The 19,180-nt window shown below is 50.0% G+C and overlaps 1 protein-coding gene across 1 annotated transcript in view; it reads right to left on the minus strand.

The window, feature by feature from the left end:
- Positions 1 to 7,297: 7,297 nt before the first annotated feature.
- Positions 7,298 to 19,180, minus strand: part of GFRA4 (GDNF family receptor alpha 4) — a 145,078-nt gene continuing 133,195 nt past the window's right edge. Inside the window, exon 8 of the mRNA XM_005291472.4 lies at positions 7,298 to 12,004. Within this exon, the coding sequence (XP_005291529.2) occupies positions 11,861 to 12,004 (144 nt within the window). The 3' untranslated portion in view covers positions 7,298 to 11,860. The remainder of the gene's footprint in view (positions 12,005 to 19,180) is intronic.

Below are 19,180 nucleotides of genomic sequence, written 5' to 3' on the forward strand. Positions count from 1 at the left end.
TCCTTAGCTTTCCCCCAACCTCCACTGTGTTTCTGAATGTTACCTACAATTACATGGATGGCCTTTCTTTGCTTTTTCATTCTTAAGAACCAGTAAACTAGAAAGCACTGGGAGTGACAGAGGTGGCAGGAATGCATATCACTGAGTTAGTTACAACTAACTTGTTGCTTCTGGAGTAAAGGGATGAAGTATCATCTCAGCCTTTCCATTTCCTATCCTCATTGCTAGTTTTCCCAGAGTTCTTGCAAGTAAATCAATACTTCCTACAGATCAGAAGAATAATTTGACATCCACAGAGATTGTATTTCTTAAAGTTCTACTAAAGATTCCACAAATAGTCAAATTTTGGAGCCAACTGGCAAATCATATGTGCAAGGAACCAAGAAAAGGAGACAACTTGACCCTCTCAAACAGCCCAGAATGTGGTAGGCTCGGCTGTTTGAAACAGGGATTTCTGCAGAGTCAGAGTCTGTTGTTCTCTGTTTATTTTTGTCCCTCTTCAACTTCAGATTAAGCACTAGCTGAGAGGAAGCAGAGTTGAACCTGGCATTTATGAAACATGAAGGTTTCCATCAGCACTGCCCCCTAATCATTTGTGCTGCTTCACTCTGTACTACTAAAGTCTGGTCGGATTATGAAGTTCAACTGGGTACACAGTTCCTAAAATTCAGCCTCATGTAGCCAAGACTAAAGTAGTGGGGGCAAGAGGGAGTGGAGAACAGGGTTTTTAAAGTTAATTCTGCACACCAGGTAAAAGCTAGACGGTGGAGGAGTATTTCATTCCAGAGCTGTTTTTACTCTTGTGGGGAAGAGGAGAGAAGCAGAATCCAAGCATGTTTCTATGGGCTCATCACTAGAGTCGGCAGTCTGATGCTCCTTTCGCTTGCTGTGTAGTATTTGTGAATACAATAGAGGGATCAAGTCAAATTCTTACCATTCATCTCTCTTGCCATAACCTTTAGCTATATATTATCAACTAAAGGAACTGAGGCAGATTTTGCTTCTATTAAAAATTAATCTGTTTAACTCACATGCCCCACAAAAAAATCTGAATTAAAACAAAAGTATTCATCTGTACCCAAATGTGTGGCTCTTTCCTGCGTCCCGTCAGTGATCAGCAGTAAAATAATGCTTCAGTACAGCTATGGCACAAGCATTTGAGTTTCCCCATTGATGAGATGAGGGGAGAAAATGAATGTGTAGAAATGTGATGTTGAAGAAAATAGATAATACTTTCTACAGTTTCGGTAACATTGATTTGGAGAAGGTTTTCATTCTTCTCTTGCATTTTTGGGTGCCAAGGTAGGGGACCAGGTGTTGACATGATGACTTACAGGATCTTTCCAGGATCCAAGTTCAGGTGGGTGAAGGATCCTGGAGCAGGATGTAGACAGGACAACATAAGGAAGAACCTTATCTACCTATCCAAGGATTTCATGCTATGGGCAATTTCATAAAACAGGTCATCAAGACCTCAGACTTCAGCCAGAACTTGCCCTTCCCTCCTCGGCCACATGGCCTCATGAACACATGTGACACCCTTTGCCAGGTCCATCTCCGTTGCTTGCAAATCTGGCTTCAGTCCATCTACTTACCAGCAAAAGGCAACACCGATGCCAGAGTAACAATTCCAGCCAAGGTTCTGGTCTCTGTCGTCTGGTGGACAAAGCCAGAGAAAGTTTGAGTGGGAACTCTTTCCTCACACATACGGCTGGTTACTGTGTGGTTGCAGGAGAATTGAGTGCTTCTTGCAGCACGAATTTCACTAACTGCTGCTTCTCTAGATCCCTGCACATATGAATGGAAACCACCTTCCTGCCTCCTCTGAGGTGCTTGGTAATTTATTTCCAGGAGCTCCAGCAGAAATTTGTCTGCCTGAGCAAGCTCTGACTGTTCAGTCTGGCCTCCATTTTGAGTATATGCTATGGAAATGGCTATAGTTCCCAGGGATTTATGGGTGTTTGACACTTGCCCACACACACATTTCCACCATGATTCACAGAAGGCCTTTCTAAATCTCCTATGTAAGCCCAGCATTCAAACTCAGGCTCAAGCCTAACCCACCCCACTTCTGTCTACACACAAATGGTGTTAACCAAGGGCTTGGCCCCAGAACCCCATGGCAGTGGAGGCTCCAAGCCTGAGTCAAGCTAAGACCCAGGGTTCAAGTCCTGTTGCTTTGCAGTGTAGACACAATCCCCCACTAGACTCATGCTCTGGGAGTCTGCCAAAAATATTTCACAATCCTACAGGCAGACTTTCTTTATCTTCTGAACAGTCAAGTTTCCCCACACTGCCCCACAGAAGGCTCAAGTGGCCAGCTTTTGGAAGGACATTAGGAAGTCCGGGATCTAGGTGGTTGGACTCAGCCCTGCATAATGTAGTGTAGACCCTGGAGCTCCAGGTTGGGACCAAGGATTCAATAATTCCTAACCTGGGGCTACAAACAAGTGTAGATGCTCAAGCCCTAGGTTAACAAACCCAGGGTCTGCTACCTTGAGTTCTACTAACCCAGGGTTTACAATGCAGTGTAGCCGTACTCGCAGAGAGTTTTGCCAGGAATTTTGGGTAAGTACCCAGAAAGCAATGCAATGAGTGCGTACAAACACAGGTCAGAACGGCCCCTGAAAAAAGGAAAGGCCTTCAAGCCACTTTGGTATTACAAATAATAATTAATGTGCTGGTGTTATTCATGTCAAAACAGCCCCCCAGTTATATCACCAGCAGTCCAGTTCTCCCTACACAGTCTAGGGGCCTGGTTCTAATCTCACATCAATGTGACTTCAGTAAATCAACTCCCCATTCTTGCTGGTGTGAGTGAGATCAGCATCGAAACCAAGGCAAGGGATTACCGGGGCTGTAAGAGGAAGGGCAGAATCATGGCAATTGATCATGGGGTGGCGTTGTGAGGAAACTGAAATCAACCTCATAGACTGACTTTGATAAACAAGCTTCTGCTTCCATGCTATCAGCAATCATAGAATCATAGAATATCAGGGTTGGAAGAGACCTCAAGAGGTCATCTAGTCCAACCCCCTGCTCAAAGCAGGACCAATTCATAGCTGCAGCACTGCCTGGCTTGAAGTGGTTTCCATCATATACAGGCTTCAATGGCGCTCAGCACCCCCACAAATTGTTCCAGCAACCTTGTCAGCAGCCCACTGACAATCCGGTCAGGAGTGGGTTCCAGCCGTCATCCAAGATGTGATGGGGGCTGTCAGCAGTCTGGCCAGCAATGTTTCCATTGGCCCAGATCTCTGCTCTTAACAGAAATCTCTTGTGTTAACGAGCTGTACTTCCTCCTTATAAAGAAGGGCTTTGAACATTTGTCATGTCAGAGCTACCCCTCCAGCACTGCCCGTTAGCTAACAACAGCTGTCTCTGTGCTTGGTGAGGAAAGATGACGTTTTTAACAATCAAAATGCGACAGCTCCACCCATGTTAATGCTCTAGCACTGTTTGCACTGCAGTAGCTGATGGGAAGTTTCTGTTTCCATGTTAATCCTCTCCTTACGGGAGCTGGGTGTCAGCTGTCAAATTTTTGTTGTGCTGTGACTGCAGCCAGGGGCCATCAGTATCGTCCCCATTGCATCTTTCTCATCCCCTGTCAAAGTCATTGTGCCACTGCTTTTCCCTTGCATTGACGGCAGTGTGGGCCAGTAGTTAAGGACCTGGCTTTTGGGGAACTCGGGTTCTAATCCTGGCTCTGCTACTAAATCGCTATGTGACCTGGGGCAAGTCATTTCACCCCTCGGCCCTTCTACTTCCTTTCTCCCATCTTTTATTGGTCTTCTCTGTTTCGACTGCAAACCCATTGGGGCAGGCACTCAATTCACAGATTCCTTGGCCGAAAGGGGACATTGTGATCCTCTCCTCTGACCTCCTGTCTAACACAGGCCAGAGACCTGCCCCACAATAATTGCTTGGGCAGAGCTTTTAGGAAAACATCCAGGCTTGATTTAAAAATGGCCCCTGACGGAGAATCTACCATGATCCTTGGTAAAGTGTTTCAAAGGTTAATTCCTCTCACTGATAAAAAGTTACGCCTTATCTGCAGACTGAATTTGTCTGGCTTCACATTCCAGCCATTGGCTCGTGTTCTGCCTTCTCAGCCAGATAGACGAGCCCATTGGTAAAAAGGATCTGACTCTGGCCTCTAGGTTCCCATTCAAATCAAGCAGACACGACCAAAAGTCTGGCAGGCTGTCTGCTCGCTGGAGTCTCCAGCATGTCTAGCCATGGCTCCGAGATCCCTGAGATACTAAATGGGGACAAATGCACTAGATAAGTAGCTGCAAGTGGAACAAGAACTCGGATATTTCCAGCTGTGCTTTATTAGTAAAAAACAGAAGCCTGCGTGTACCCACTAGGCAGGTTTGCTCAAAAGTTTCCCACCGTTGCTACCATCAGTTCATTTCTACAGGTGTAAGCGCCAGCGGAAGGATTCATTCAGAGATTTGAAGGGACAGTTGTGATATGCTTGTCCAATGTCCTGCATAACACAAGCCATAGGACTTCCCTGAATTATTTGCTGCTTCAAGTCCAGTAGCGGTGGATGAACTAGAGCGGATTCTGCAGGCACACAACCCATCTGGATTGAAAGGGTTCTGGCTTAAAGGTTTTTCCAGTGGTTAATTACCCATAGTGTTAAAAACGTAAGCTGCATTGCTTGTCTGAATTTGTCTAGCTTCAACTCCCAGCCAGCTCCAAGCCAGACTCAGCCCCAGCTAATCAAATGTAGAACTCAGATGCTCGCTGATAGATTTGTTATCCCTGCCTTACAGATGGGGAAACTGAGGCGCCCGGTAGATAAAATCACGTGCCTAACATCATGCAGCTAGTGTGTGGCAGCGCTGAGCAGGGCACGTGCGTCTCCTGAGTCCCAGTGCCTTGCCCCTTAGGCCATCCTAGCAGCACTAGGAAGGCAGGGCCTGAGGGCGCTCGCTACCTGCCGAGGAGCTATGTTTCAGTGCGTCTTCCGTTCTCTTGTAGCATTCTGTGCTTGAATCAGGCAAGATGACGACAAACCTAGACGCTGAGCACAATGAGTCCTTAATTCAGCATGTCCTCTCCCCCGCCTCCCCAGGAGACCCTGTTCACCAGCAGGAGTTTAGCAACAACAACAAAAAATACCATTGAGCTTTACGCGGGCCTGTGGGGCCAACCATCTGTCCTTTCCCACTGAAACCTTTTGTGCCGATTAAAAGTAAAATCAGCTTTGATTGTACACTTCACTCCGTCCCCCCTTTCAGCACGCGCAGCTGCGAGTGTTTTTAGACTGCAATATATAACGAAGCCGCCTCTCCCCCCGCCCCCACTGTTATTCTGTGAGGGGCCCACCGCTCTGCACAATGATGGAAGTTGCAGATTGCTGTAGCAGCCTGGGTGTCTCTCTCTCCTGCCCAGCTACCAAACACGTTCTTCCCCGTGAGATCCCCTGTCTCAAAACATGGCTGTGTCCGCTCTTCACAAGGTACCGGGGCCTACCCTCCCGTGGGCCTGGTATTTAAGGAGACCGGCTGCCACAGCACAATTGGTGCCAGTGTCCGTTCTGAGCTTGCCAATGGTACCTCTTCAGCTGGCCTGATGGAAACACCAAGTTTCCAGTCTTCCCTGTGGCCAATTCCGATGTAGTGGAAAAGTGTGTCCCTAAATGACGTAGCCCGGTGGCTCTCAAACCCTGGGACGGGAGCAGGTGGAACCTTGTTTTAATGAGGTCGCCAGAGCTGGCATTAGACTTGCTAGGGGGCTGAAGCCAAATGGCCGAGCCCGGCTGCCCAGGACCGAAGCCAAAGTCTGACGGCTTCAGCCCTGGGATGCGGGGCTCAGATTACAGCCTCTGCCCGCCTAGGGTTAAAGCCCTCACACTTCGGCTTTGCCCCTCCAGCCCGGGCGGAGCAGCTCTGTCTTGGTCCCCTTTCCCGGGGTCACGTAGTAATTTTTGTTGTCAGAAGGGGGGATCGTGGTGCAATGACGTTTGAGAACCCCTGTATGACACCGTGCCTGCCTGGCGACTGCTTGACATCACTGAGGGGATCTCGGCGGGTATAGAGGCTATGCGTAGGCAGTGTATGGGGGGAACCTGTCTTGCTGCTAAAAGAAACTGGCACCGGGCTGAGTAATAGTGGCAACTCATTTGTTCAGATACGTAGCCAAGTCTGCACCCAGCCAGGCCCTGGCTTATAGAGCACCAGGTAAAAGGCTGCACTGCCTGCCAAGCTCCATGGCATTATTCAAAGGCAGGGGAGCCCGTTTAAAAAAAAAAACCCAGCTCAGCTCCCCGTCTCCCCATCCCTCCCCTCCGCCCCCCAACATCTGCTGCCCTTCCTGTTGTTGTTTGGTAGTTAATGAGGATTAACATCTTTCCATCGCTGGGCTCTAGACTAAGATTTCAGACCCTGCCTTCACAGCTTGAACGGGAATAGGCTTTTCGTTCCAAGCCCGTGGCCATGATGGACATGTGGTCTCAAGCAACCGCTAGGGAAATTCCTGCAGATGCTTGAGTGGTCTGTGTTCCTAAAACCCCTTTGCTTCTCCTTAACCAGAAATCCCCTTGGCACTCCCATGCAGTCTACTAAAATCATTGCTGATACATGCTACGGCTGAAGAGAGAGACTCTCACACACACACACACACACACTCTCTCTCTCTCTGGATTTTTATAGCATGTTAGCAGGGGGTCTCAGAAAGCAAAAGGTTGCGAACCCCTGACTTAAGCTATTCTTCCCTGTCCTAAATGGTGCAGGAACCTTGTGTGCTTTTAAACCAAAGGTGGAGCTGGTTCGGGGGTAGGGGGGACGACCATGATTTGCCTGAGTCTCTATTAACATTCCAAGGCTGCACAAATGTTTTCAGTTAATAGTCGTAGAGTTTAAGGCCAGACGGGACCGTGACACGAGCTAGGTGACCCCCTGGCTAACGTAGACCCCACATTTATACCCTGTTCCCGTCGCATTGAGTCCAGGAACTTGGGTTAGCATCTCTTCGGCGCAATGGTCTCACGGCCCTGCGCCCCTCCTAGTCAGGCTCACCCGGCTCTGTCCTTGATAGGGCCACTAGGTGCTACTGTAATGTACATAGTAAAACACCAGCCTTCTTGCCAACCTCAGCAGACCTGTTCCAGACAGCTGCTCGGGCTAGTGCTTGATGAGCCTGCTTCTCCGTCCCAAACAATGGCACCCACAGCCCAAAACTGACCACCATGGTCAGCTCTCACACAATGAGCCCGGCCAGCGCAGGGGAGGCGTGTCAGACTGGCCACGCTCATGGGATCAGAGGTGAAATAAAGAGCGACGGATCAGGAAAATGCATGTGTGCTTTATTCATGTACATGTTTGAATACTGATGCTTATAGAAGTTTAGTTAAGTACAGAGTATATCCCCGGAGTATACGCTAACATCAGCCATTCGACCCCCCGCCCCCGCGAGCGTGCACACACAGTCACTTAGCATCACCTGCCATCACTTGTTTTATTGCAGAGATTATTCCTTCCCGCAGAAATGGCTTCCTCACCGGTAGCGTTGTTGGTTTGGCGATTGAATTCCCAAACCGCTCCGGCAATGGCCCATCAGAAAAAACAGCTCAGCGATGCCACAGAATTTTGCTTTATTAAAAAGTACGTAGCTTTGTGCTTATGAAAGTCTGTGGGGTACGGATTGGGCTGTCTCAGCCCCTTTCCAGTGCAAGCAGATACGCCAAGGGCCCTGGTTAGTGGAGCGGATTGAAAAATGTAATCATTTTTGATGTTTTACATTTTTGCCAACATTTTGGCCCTTGGCAAAAAGGGAACCCCCCCTCCCCCAAACAAAGGTGATTATATTTTCTCATTGGGTATAAGAACTGATTAAAAAAGAAATTGCAAATGTTGATAAAAAAATTCATTACAAATTTCAAGTTCAAATGCTGATGGGGAAAAAAGGGATGAAATGTTCATATAAAAATGTCATCCCATTTTGTGGAGGGGGAGGGAAGAGATATGGAGGGTGTGTGTGTGTGTGAGAGAGAGAGAAAGTTGGCTTGAACTCTTGTGTTAACCCTTCCACACATATCTTCTCCACCTCGCCATTGCTTAGCATCAACAAGCTTTGAATTTTTAAATTGAGTGGCAAACCCCCAGTCCTATAGGTGTAGGAAACCTACTGGGCTCCCGGCCAGATCTCTGCTGACTCCGTCCAGCATGGCCAACAAAATACACAACAGTTTGTTCATTTCATCCAGGCATCAAATGGCATCCACGTCCATTGCAGTTCTGTGACCCCTTTTGTAGGCTAACCCCGCCCATACTTGCCAGTGTTTGGAATCCATAAAACATGGGGCTTTCGCGCGGGGAAGAAAATTAGGGTGACACTTTTGCCGCCATTGAAATGTGTTGGCTTTGCCGCGCTTGCAAGGGTGGCATGGGGAAAACAATAACTATTTGGCTTACAAGAACTAGGGCCGGTTTCCTGAAGACCAACCACCGTGTCTGAGGTGTGAAACGTGACCGCTTGCTTTTCAAGCCCTGGTTTTGAAGGAACAATTGAGCACAGTCTTCTGGAGGCTGAGAACCCAGGCGCTGTCTGGCCAGCCGACCCTCTGCCGCTCAAAAAAGGGTGGCGTTAAGCAGGAGTACGCAAGACAGCTGATGCCAGTTCCTTCAGCCAATTTATACCAGCTGAGCCACTCCCCCCTTAATTATAGCTAATTCCACCCTGCCGAGCGTGTGATGACTAAAATTCTCCACACCGACGTTAAGGGAAGGCTGGAATGACTTTTCCTACTGCTGGCTGCAGGGGAAAAAAAACAAAACCCTCATTCACTTAGAACACACGTAGCTCAGGAAATGGGAACTCGGCACTTCAAAAGCCCCAGGGACGTGAACTGGACAGTGGGGTAAGTTCCCAGAAGGCGGCCATTTTAATGACCCTTCTAACCAGTAACGGGGCGTGATTCCGTGGCTCAGCACAAGAAGGTTGGCATGGCAGTTCAGGATACTGCGGCCAGAACGGCAGGAAATTTCCACAGCTATTTAAAGGTAAGGAGTGTAGCACATCAAGGACTCTTTATGAGGTAGCGTCCTGGTACACAGGTAAGCTCCTTGTCTAGCTGTCATTGGGTCAGCGTTCAAATCCTGCCTCTGCTGTGGTCATGATTTGCATAGCACAGCTGTTAGTCGTGTGATTTAACGCATTATTAAAAGGCTCGCCCAGGCATAGTGTGCTACCAGGATCTACATAGGCTAGGCTAGTGCCTGCTAACCCCATCCCACTAAAAACACAACTGAAAAATGTACCATGAGCTGTGGCCATTGTCTGCTGTTCTCCGTAGCTCTCCTCTTCCCAGCTGGCTGCATGACACCAAGCTGAGGATAGGTCTGGGTCCAGCTTTGTTGTTTCACATTTAAACCTGGTGTCCCTGCCCATAAGCCCTGATTTTATGAAGATCTCTGGGACAGCTGAGACCTCTGTCAAACCAGGCCAGTGAGGTGTTAGTGTGCTAAGGTGCACCACTGGAGCCCGGCTTTGGTCACTGCAACCCGGGTGGGGGGAACATAACAGGGCTTTGGTTAAACTAGGCCCAGAACTCCAGAGTGAGTATTAATTGGTCATATTTCACGCTGGACTAAGAGCCTGGGAATGTTTCTCTTCCGTTGCAATTTTCCTTTAAAATGTAAGCAATCGAGCTAAGAAATCAACTTCTGAGGGGACTGGGAGAGGAGGGCAACGGACTGCAGCCAAACCCCTATCCTGGGCCTTGTGCTTGCAGCGCTCCATTGGGTGGTGCTCGTGCTCCCTACCTGCCACTGCTGGGCCCTGTCAAAATCCTTCCAACAAATCCACGTGGCAGGAGACTGTTGCTGGTGGCGCTGGAGACGTGTGACCTAGGGAATGTGCTTCTGGAACCCAGCGGCCCAAAGTGCAGGAGGCCCTCAAGAAAGGCACCTCCGTGGGGCAGCCAGGCTGAGTATTTAATGAGAGGGCAATTCACCAACCTCTCTATGGGCCTGATCCAGCACAGAGACCCCTCAGCTCGGCCACTGATATCAACAGGAGTTAGGGGCTCACTCACCACCCTCAGGATCATATGCTCTAGCTCAACAGAAAGGCAGGGGTGGCTCAGACCCATGGGCCATCTAGCCCAGCAGCCCAGCCCCTGATGCACCGACAGAAGATGGTGCACTAAATCCAGCAAGCAGCAAGTATAGAGAACGCTTCTTCCCAGATCCCATTATTTAGAGGTTGACTTAGTGTCTGAAGCATGAGGGCATGAGCCAACCTAACAAGGGCAACTCTTGTTAACTATTTAACCATGTGAAGCAGAGCAAGCCATGCCTTGCTACATTTAGTGCCTGGATCATTTCATACGGCGGCTGGGTTTTGGAGTATCCCCCAGTGGTCATTTGTGTGGGTGAGTTGGTTGGTTGCTAGGTCTCCGCTGAACCTTTCCCAGGCCATCTTTCATTTCTGTGACTAGAGAGATACCAAGTAAACCACTGAACGTCATTTGTGTCACTAAGGGTGTCTACACTGCAGTAAAACACTCACACCTGGCCTATATTCGCTGGCTCAGGCTGCAGGGCTATAAAATTGTAGTGTAGACATCAGGGCGCATGCGGTCCCAGAGCCCGGACATCTACACAGCAATTGTATAACCCCAACGGCCTGATCCCGCTGACCGGGGGGAGGGATAGCTCAGTGGTTTGAGCATTGGCCTGCTAAACCCAGGGTTGTAAGTTCCCCCCTTGAGGGGGCTATTTAGGGAATGGGTAAAAATCTGTCTGGGGAGTGGTCCTGCTTTGAGCAGGGAGTTGGACTATATGACCTCCTGAGATCCCTTCCAACCCTGATATTCTATGATTCCTACCCGGGCCAGCTGCAGGTGTTCTGATGCAGTGTAGACACAACCTTTAAGACCAAACAACTCGCCTGTCATATGTGAACATGAGTCAAGGGACACGAACATCAGTTCTTGCCTGGAGGCTTACACATATCAAGCGATTATAAAAAGACTAGCGTTGCGTGAGACAATATATCCTACTCTCACCTCACACTTGGATATGACAAAAACTACCCCAAAGACTGGACAGGGCCAGTTTAGAATGTTCCGGGCTCAGAAGGGGATGCCACCATGAATTGCCAACGCTGGCAAAAAAAATGGAAAGTGACACACGTGTTTCTTCCTGAAGACCAGTAACGCATGAAGACGGTTTTCTACAGGAGAGGGGAAAAGGGTCAGCGTTCGGCTGGGAGTTACACGCCAGTGACACAGGATGCTGTCAGACATGTCGAAAAACCAGCTAGGTCAGGGATGGCAACGGCCCTGGCTCTGCGCTACCCCGCAGAGATGCCTAGTGTCTTCCTTGGTGGGCAAAGGCCACACCTTGCTGACAAAGTGGATGATGGCTTTAGTCTGAGCCAGGGATGGGGTTCTGTTGGTCCTGCCGCAGCTCGGGTCACGGTGTAGAAAGTTGCATGGCCTATCGTGAGACCTGCCATGTCCCCGTAGGCCAGCGTTTCACGAAACCCTCCCGACAGCTCATCTGTCAGGAGTCTTTCCTCGGTCGGCTGTCTCAGGAGAGCTCAGGGCCTCTGACTCTCTGGTTTCTTGTGCTGGGCTCTATGAAGGGACCCGTCTGTGGGTCTGCAACGCCATGGATACGCTACAGGGCGCTGGAGACGAGAAGCGAGCCAAGAGCGGGAAGGGTGACCAGGAGCGAGCTGGTGAGACGCCTTCGATTTTACAAAATAAAATATGTTGGCTGGGGGGGCGGGGAGGGAGCAGGGCAATTTCCACATACAGCCCCACCCCCAACGAGTGCTTTTTTTTAAAAAAAGAAAGAGACACGCATAGAGTCCCCGCCTGCTGCGTGCTCGCTCCGTTTCACATCGCAAGCAGGAGTGGCGCAGCGAGAGCCATGGAAACCCACATCAGCAGCCACCCCGCAGCGCGGGAGGCGGACACCAAGCCAGAGGTTTCGGATGCCAGTTGGGTGGAGCCCCTTAGGAGCGGCTCCTCTCCAGATCCCTGCAAAGAGAACAGAAACAATGCTGAGGGTCAACCCCATGTTCATCCTCCCACGCCTGTAAAAGATAGGAGCCGAAGGCATCACATGACATTTAACTGTGTTGTGGGTGAAATTGTGCGTGGTGGGGATGGGTGTGAGGGCCAGGCGGATGGAGGCCTGTTATGAAGCATTGGCCTGACTTCTGGTCTCAAACCAGCACTGTTGAAGGCGATAGTTACACTGTGGTGAGGGTGGAAGTGGCTCTCATCAGCTTCTAAGGGAGGCCTTTCAGAATCGGAGCTCAGGACTACCATTAACAGGGCAAGCGGTGGAGCAGAATGGCCTGACCGTGACTTCACTTTGGGCTGAGGCCAGATAACACAGGACCAAAGGACTGGAGGCTCCTGGGTCATCCAGTCCAGTCTCCTGCTCTCAGAGGCAACCCTCTCACGCCATCCCATTCCTAAACTTACCATGCCCCAGCTTCAAACTAGATGGGTTGTTTGCTCCCATGCCCGCTCCTACTGGAGGCTGTTCCAGAGCCTCACTCATTCGCTGGTTAGAAACCTTCTTCTAATTGCCGGCCTCTGTGTATTCCTGGCCAGTTGATCTATTTGTTCTAGAGCCAACACTGCCCTTTAGTTGAAGTTGTTCTTTCCCCTCCCCGGTGTTTACCCCTCATATGTATTTATAGAGACCAACCAGATCCCCTCTCAGCCTTTGCTTTGATAGACTATAAACAAGCCCAGTTCTTTTAGGCTCCTCTCATACGATGGGATCTCCAGTCCCCGATCACCCTAGTCGTGCCTCTTGATACCTGGCCCGTTTGAATTCATCTTTCTTGAACATGGCGCCCAGAACTGTACCCAGATAAAGTCTTACCAGTGCCTCGGACAATGGAATTAATCCTTCCCTGTCTCTGCTGGAAATACTAGACTCAATGACCTTCCGAGGTCCCTTCCAGTTCTATGAGATAGGTATATCTCCATATATTATTAAAAAATTAGGGATAGCTCAGTGGTTTGAGCATTGGCCTGCTAAACCCAGTGTTGTGAGTTCAGTCCTTGAGGGGGGCATTTAGGGAACCGGGGTTAAAAAAAAAACCTGCGTGGGAATTTGTCCTGCTTTGAGCAGGGGGTTGGACTAGATGATCTCCTGAGGTCCCTTCCAACATGGATATTCTATAACAGAGCCCCCCCCTGCTCAGTTACTGTCAGATGCATCTATAGTACAGCGTGAACTCAATGATCTAAGGTCCAGTTCCCTCCCTGGTGGTGGGCAGGAGAGTGAGCACATGGTGAAACAGCAGGGTTTGCTGGAATGTTTCCTCTCCCCCCCGGTGCTGTATGCAGGTGTGTGTGGTGCCCTTGTAACCCACACACCTGCTGGGTGTGGTGCTCTGTCCCATCTAGTGGCACCGAGACCACTTAGAGAGAGAAATTAATGAGTCTTCTCTACAGCCTTGGCTGAAAGCCATATGGCTTTTAGCTCATGCAGTAGAGGCTTATGCACTAAGCTCCAGAGGTTCCAGGTTGGATCCCACCTGCCGACAACCAAGGTCTGTTGGTATAACACCCAGACTTTTGGGGCACATCCTATGGTTCACAGCCCCTCAGGCTCTCTCAGTACAGCTCACACCACGCCTCTGAGCAGAGCCACCTCTCCATGTATTGGGGGGAGAGGGGGTTGGAGGCCTTTTTTGCTACTTCTGTGTAATCAGCTTAGTGTTTCCTGTTCCCAGGAGAATGAATGCCGCAGGGCAAGCCCAGCATTAAGCAGAGACACGGACGTGGAACAAAGCATGCCAGTTGAGGACGTTATGGACGCTGGCTCTGCAAAATAGTCACAACACTCACAGAGGACAAACACTTTTTTGTGCTTGGTCTACTCTTAAAAGTTATATTGGCAGAGTTCCCAATCAGGGGTGTGTGAAAACAAAACAATGTCCCCAGTGACATAGCGATGCCAGAAAACCCCCCAGGGCAGCTGCAGCTACGCCAGTGGAAGAGAATGTCTTTCGCTGTAACTAATGTCATTGGGGGAGGTGGTGTCCCTACACAGGCCAAAAAGGCCTTCTTGTTAGCATGTGCTGTGAATAATAGAATCGAATCATAGAATATCAGGGTTGGAAGGGACCTCAGGAGGTATCTAGCTGTAACTAGGTACTTCTATGGCTCCCACCAGTGTAGTGTCTGAGCACCTCACAGTCATGAATGAGTTGATCTCCCATCACCCCCGTGAGGCAGGGCGGTGCTGTTATCCCCTTTATACAGACGGGGAATGGAAGCACAAATCCTCAGCGGTATCTGGGCACCTAACAGCAGGGGTGAAAATAAGCCGGTACGGCATTCTGGTAAAAAGTGGCCACCGGTACCGTCCTGTAGCCAGCTGACTTTAAAGTGCTGCCGTTGCTAGACCACAGGCCCTGGGTCTCATGGGGGATTTCAATCACCCCAATATCTGCTGGGAGAGCAATACAGCAGTGCACAGACAATCCAGGAAGTTTAGGGGACAATTTCCTGGTGCAAGTGCTGGAGGAACCAACTAGGGACAGAGCTTTTCTTGACCTGCTGCTCACAAACAGGGAAGAATTAGTAGGGGAAGCAAAAGTGGATGGGAACCTGGGAGGCAGTGACCATGAGATGGTCGAGTTCAGGATCCTGTCACAAGGAAGAAAGGAGAGCAGCAGAATACAGACCCTGGACTTCAGAAAAGCAGACTTTGACTCCCTCAGGGAACAGATGGGCAGGATCCCCTGGAAGAATAACATAAAGGGCAAAGGGGTCCAGGAGAGCTGGCTGTATTTTAAAGAATCCTTATTGCGGTTGCAGGAACAAACCATCCCAATGTGTAGAAAGAATAGTAAATATGGCAGGCGACCAGCTTGGCTAAACAGTGAAATCCTTGCTGATCTTAAATGCAAAAAAGAAGCTTACAAGAAGTGGAAGATTGGACAAATGACCAGGGAGGAGTATAAAAATATTGCTCAGGCATGCAGGAGTGAAATCAGGAAGGCCAAATCACACTTGGAGTTGCAACTAGCAAGAGATGTTAAGAGTAACAAGAAGGGTTTCTTCAGGTATGTTAGCAACAACAAGAAAATCAAGGAAAGTGTGGGCCCCTTACTGAATGAGGGAGGCAACCTAGTGATAGAGGATGTGGAAAAAGCTAACGTACTCAATGATTTTTTTGCCTCTGTCTTCACGAACAAGGTCAGCTCCCAGACAGCTGCACTGGGCAGCACAGTATGGGGAGGAGGTGACCAGCCCTCTGTGGAGAAAGAAGTGGTTCGGGACTATTTAGCAAAACTGGACGTGCACAAGTCCATGGGGCCGGATGCGCTGCATCTGAGGGCGCTAAAGGAGTTGGCGGGTGAGATTGCAGAGCCATTAACCATTATTTTTGAAAACTCATGGCGATCGAGGGAGGTCCCAGATGACTGGAAAAAGGCTAATGTAGTGCCCATCTTTAAAAAAGGGAAGAAGGAGGATCCGGGGAACTACAGGCTGGTCAACCTCACCTCAGTCCCTGGAAAAATCATGGAGCAGGTCCTCAAGGAATCAATTCTGAAACACTTAGAGGAGAGGAAAGTGATCAGGAACAGTCAGCATGGATTCACCAAGGGGAAGTCATGCCTGACTAACCTAATTGCCTTCTATGATGAGATAACTGGCTCTGTGGATGAGGGGAAAGCAGTGGATGTGTTATTCCTTGACTTTAGCAAAGCTTTTGATACGGTCTCCCACAGTATTCTTGCTGCCAAGTTAAAGAAGTATGGGCTGGATGAATGGACTGTAAGGTGGATAGAAAGCTAGGTAGATCGTCGGGCTCAACAGGTAGTGATCAATGGCTCCATGTCTAGTTGGCAGCCGGTTTCAAGCGGAGTGCCCCAAGGGTCGGTCCTGGGGCTGGTTTTGTTTAATATTTTATTAATGATCTGGAGGATGATGTGGACTGTACTCTCAGCAAGTTTGCAGATGATACTAAACTGAGAGCCGTGGTAGATACGCTAGAGGGTAGGGATCGGATACAGAGGGACCTAGACAAATTAGAGGATTGGGCCAAAAAAAACCTGATGAGGTTCAACAAGGACAAGTGCAGAGTCCTGCACTTAGGACGGAAGAATCCCATGCACTGCTACAGACTAGGGACCGAATGGCTAGGTAGCAGTTCTGCAGAAAAAGACCTAGGGGTCACAGTGGACGAGAAGCTGGATATGAGTCAACAGTGTGCCCTTGTTGCCAAGAAGGCTAATGGCATTTTGGGCTGTATAAGTAGGGGCATTGCCAGCAGATCGAGGAACATGATCGTTCCCCTTTAGTCAACATTGGTGAGGCCTCAGCTGGAATACTGTGTCCAGTTTGGGCCCCACACTACAAGAAGGATGTGGAAAAGTTGAAAAGAGTCGAGCGGAGGGCAACAAAAATGATTAGGGGTCTGGAGCACATGACTTATGAGGAGAGGCTGAGGGAACTGGGATTGTTTAGACTCCAGAAGAGAAGAATGAAGGGGGATTTGATAGCAGCCTTCAACTACCTGAAGGGAGGTTCCAAAGAGGATGGAGCTCGGCTGTTCTCAGTGGTACCAGATGACAGAACAAGGAGCAATGGTCTCAAGTTGCAGTGGGGGATGTTTAGGTTGGATATTAGGAAACACTATTTCACAAGGAGGGTGGTGAAGCACTGGAATGCGTGACCTAGGGAGGTGGTGGAGTCTCCTTCCTGGAGGTTTTTAAGGCCCGGCTTCACAAAGCCCTGGCTGGGATGATTTAGTTGGGAATTGGTCCTGCTTTGAGCAGGGGGTTGGACTAGATGACCTCTTGAGGTCCCTTCCAACCCTGATATTCTATGATTCTATTATTCTATTCTATGATACACACAAGAAAAGCCAGGTCGGGTCAAACCGATGGTCCGTCTGGCTCAGTATCGTGCCGCTGACAGCAGCCAGGGCCAGACGCTTCAGAGGGAATGAACAGAACGGGGCAATTTCAAGGCAGCTGTCCCCTGTCGTCCAGTCCCAGCTTCTGGCAATTGGAGGTTTAGGGACATCTGGAGCATGGGTGGGGGTCTGTACTTTGAGCCCCGCACTTTAGAGCTGGCTGGGTGTTTAATGAGTTGGGACGACACAAACCACGTGCCAGGTCTGAGCAGCCCTCTAATGTTTGGATGCTGATCAGGACTAGCCGTCCTCCTTCAGCCTGCACCGCTGGCCTGAAAATCTCCTACGAACAGGCTCTTCCAGTATACAGCCGGAAGGACCAGCAGTGCCAACTTTTAACCTCAAAGGTGTCTGCACCTCCACTCCCAGAGGGAAGCAGGAAGGGCAGAGATACCTGAAATGGGGGGAAGTTACTGGCACGTTTTCAAACCTCCCAGAAGATTGTGGTTGCAGCTGGGCTTGAGCTGTGGGTGAAGGTTTGAGGCTGTATTTATTCCATCCACCCTGTTGTGTTTGTCCCCAGTGATCCCGTGCAATGTAAGGGCAACATGTGTAATCCCATGCAGGTGGGAGCTTGCTGCTCCACGGGAACGCGAGCCAGGGCCGCAGAGCTTGCTTCTTGCACATCGAGTTGAGGCTGTAATCTTGGGCAATGATGTCTTCGCTGCAGAGTTAATAACCCGTAGGGTCGGGTGCCGGGTGTGAGCACCCAGGTTAGCCTCACCCGGGGAGGAGCAGCCACACTCGGATTACTGTGTCCTCATTGGTGCTGCCCGCCCATTGGTGTCTGCGGACATGTCCCACGGCTCTGTGTGCTGAGACGCTCTAGGATTGCTTCAGCGTCAATGGCAGGAGAACTTGTCTGTCCTACGGGGGGATTTGTGGGACGGCACTGGAGGACTATCAGCAGGGGAGTGATTTTTGCCCACATCCTCACTGCAAAGTGGGTGGGGTCCAGCCTGCGTTAAAGTGGAGCCCAGGCTGTAACCTGCTCCCCCAGCCATGTAAACTATTCTAGGCTTCAGGCACCTCCAAACCCAGGTAAAAGGGTGCAGGTAGAGGGCTGGAGTCCATGGAGCCCAAGCAGGGACCCGAGGGAGGCGCAGGACGACCCCTTTACCACATGACCTACGGCACCTGCTGACTTTCTAAATCTGCACAACGTTTAGCAATGAATGTAGAGGCATCCCTCCCAGAATGGCAAACCCCTTCCCATGCTAACCGATTAACAATTAACTCACCTCTGACACGTCCCAAAGGCTAAGCTGGCTCCGTCCCTAATAGAGGGGACGTACATCCAGAGTTAACCTGTAGAGGGTTAGGGGCCATTTCCCTCTCTTCCCTGGTTGGCTAGCTTGCTCTGGGGGCTCAAGGGGTATTTACCCTGTCAGGACCCACTGCGCACCATGGCAGCGAGGGGCAAGCTGGCATGATCTCTCCACGATGGATGGCTCAGGGTTTCTTTTACTACGCTCTGCGTCTACTCACATGTCTGGACAGGTGCCAACCTATTGGCAGCTAAAATAAAACCATCTCCCCCGCCCTCTCAGAGTGTGGGTCACCGGGCCCCAGCGCTACGGCTTCTTCCGCTTTAGGTGTCTTCCCTTAATTTCACACCACAATCCAATTTACAAAGCCCCCTACGGTGACCAGACAGCAAGTGTGAAAAATGGGACAGGGGGTGGGGGATAATAGGAGCCTATATAAGAAAAAGACCCCAAAATAGGGACTGTCCCTATAAAATCGGGACATCTGGTCACCCTAAAGTCCCCCCATAACTCGGGTATAAACTTCAAACGGCACAAACTCCCCCTCACCACCACCTTCTTGCAAGATTCACAGCGACAGGGTAGAGGGGTTTGGGCTAAAACCCAGAAGAGAGCCTGGGTTAACTCTGCAGGGAAGAGACACTCCCCAAGAAGAGATCAGTATCTCTCTGGAAAGCGGGGAGAGGCCCCACATGCAACTCAAAGGGCAAATGCAAAGGGAGCTGCGGGTAACAAGCTAAGCCAGTTCTGTGCGTCTCTGCAGGAGGACGCAAGTAGAAGCCAAAATCGTGGCCATTTATCTGTGGTACAGATAAAGGTATCTACCCGTCAGGGGCCAACTGCAAGGTCCTGACAAGCCATCAGTGCTGCTGCAGCTGTATTTCAATCGTCTCCACCTCGGCCCCTGGCAGGAAGTGGCAGGTGGTTGCTGAGCGACAGAGGCGTTTGGAGGCAGATTGTGACGTGCTGCCTTATTGCATGGCAGGGAAA

This window comes from Chrysemys picta, chromosome 5, assembly GCF_011386835.1.
Source record: "Chrysemys picta bellii isolate R12L10 chromosome 5, ASM1138683v2, whole genome shotgun sequence".
In the NCBI taxonomy this organism is placed as follows: Eukaryota; Metazoa; Chordata; order Testudines; family Emydidae; genus Chrysemys; species Chrysemys picta.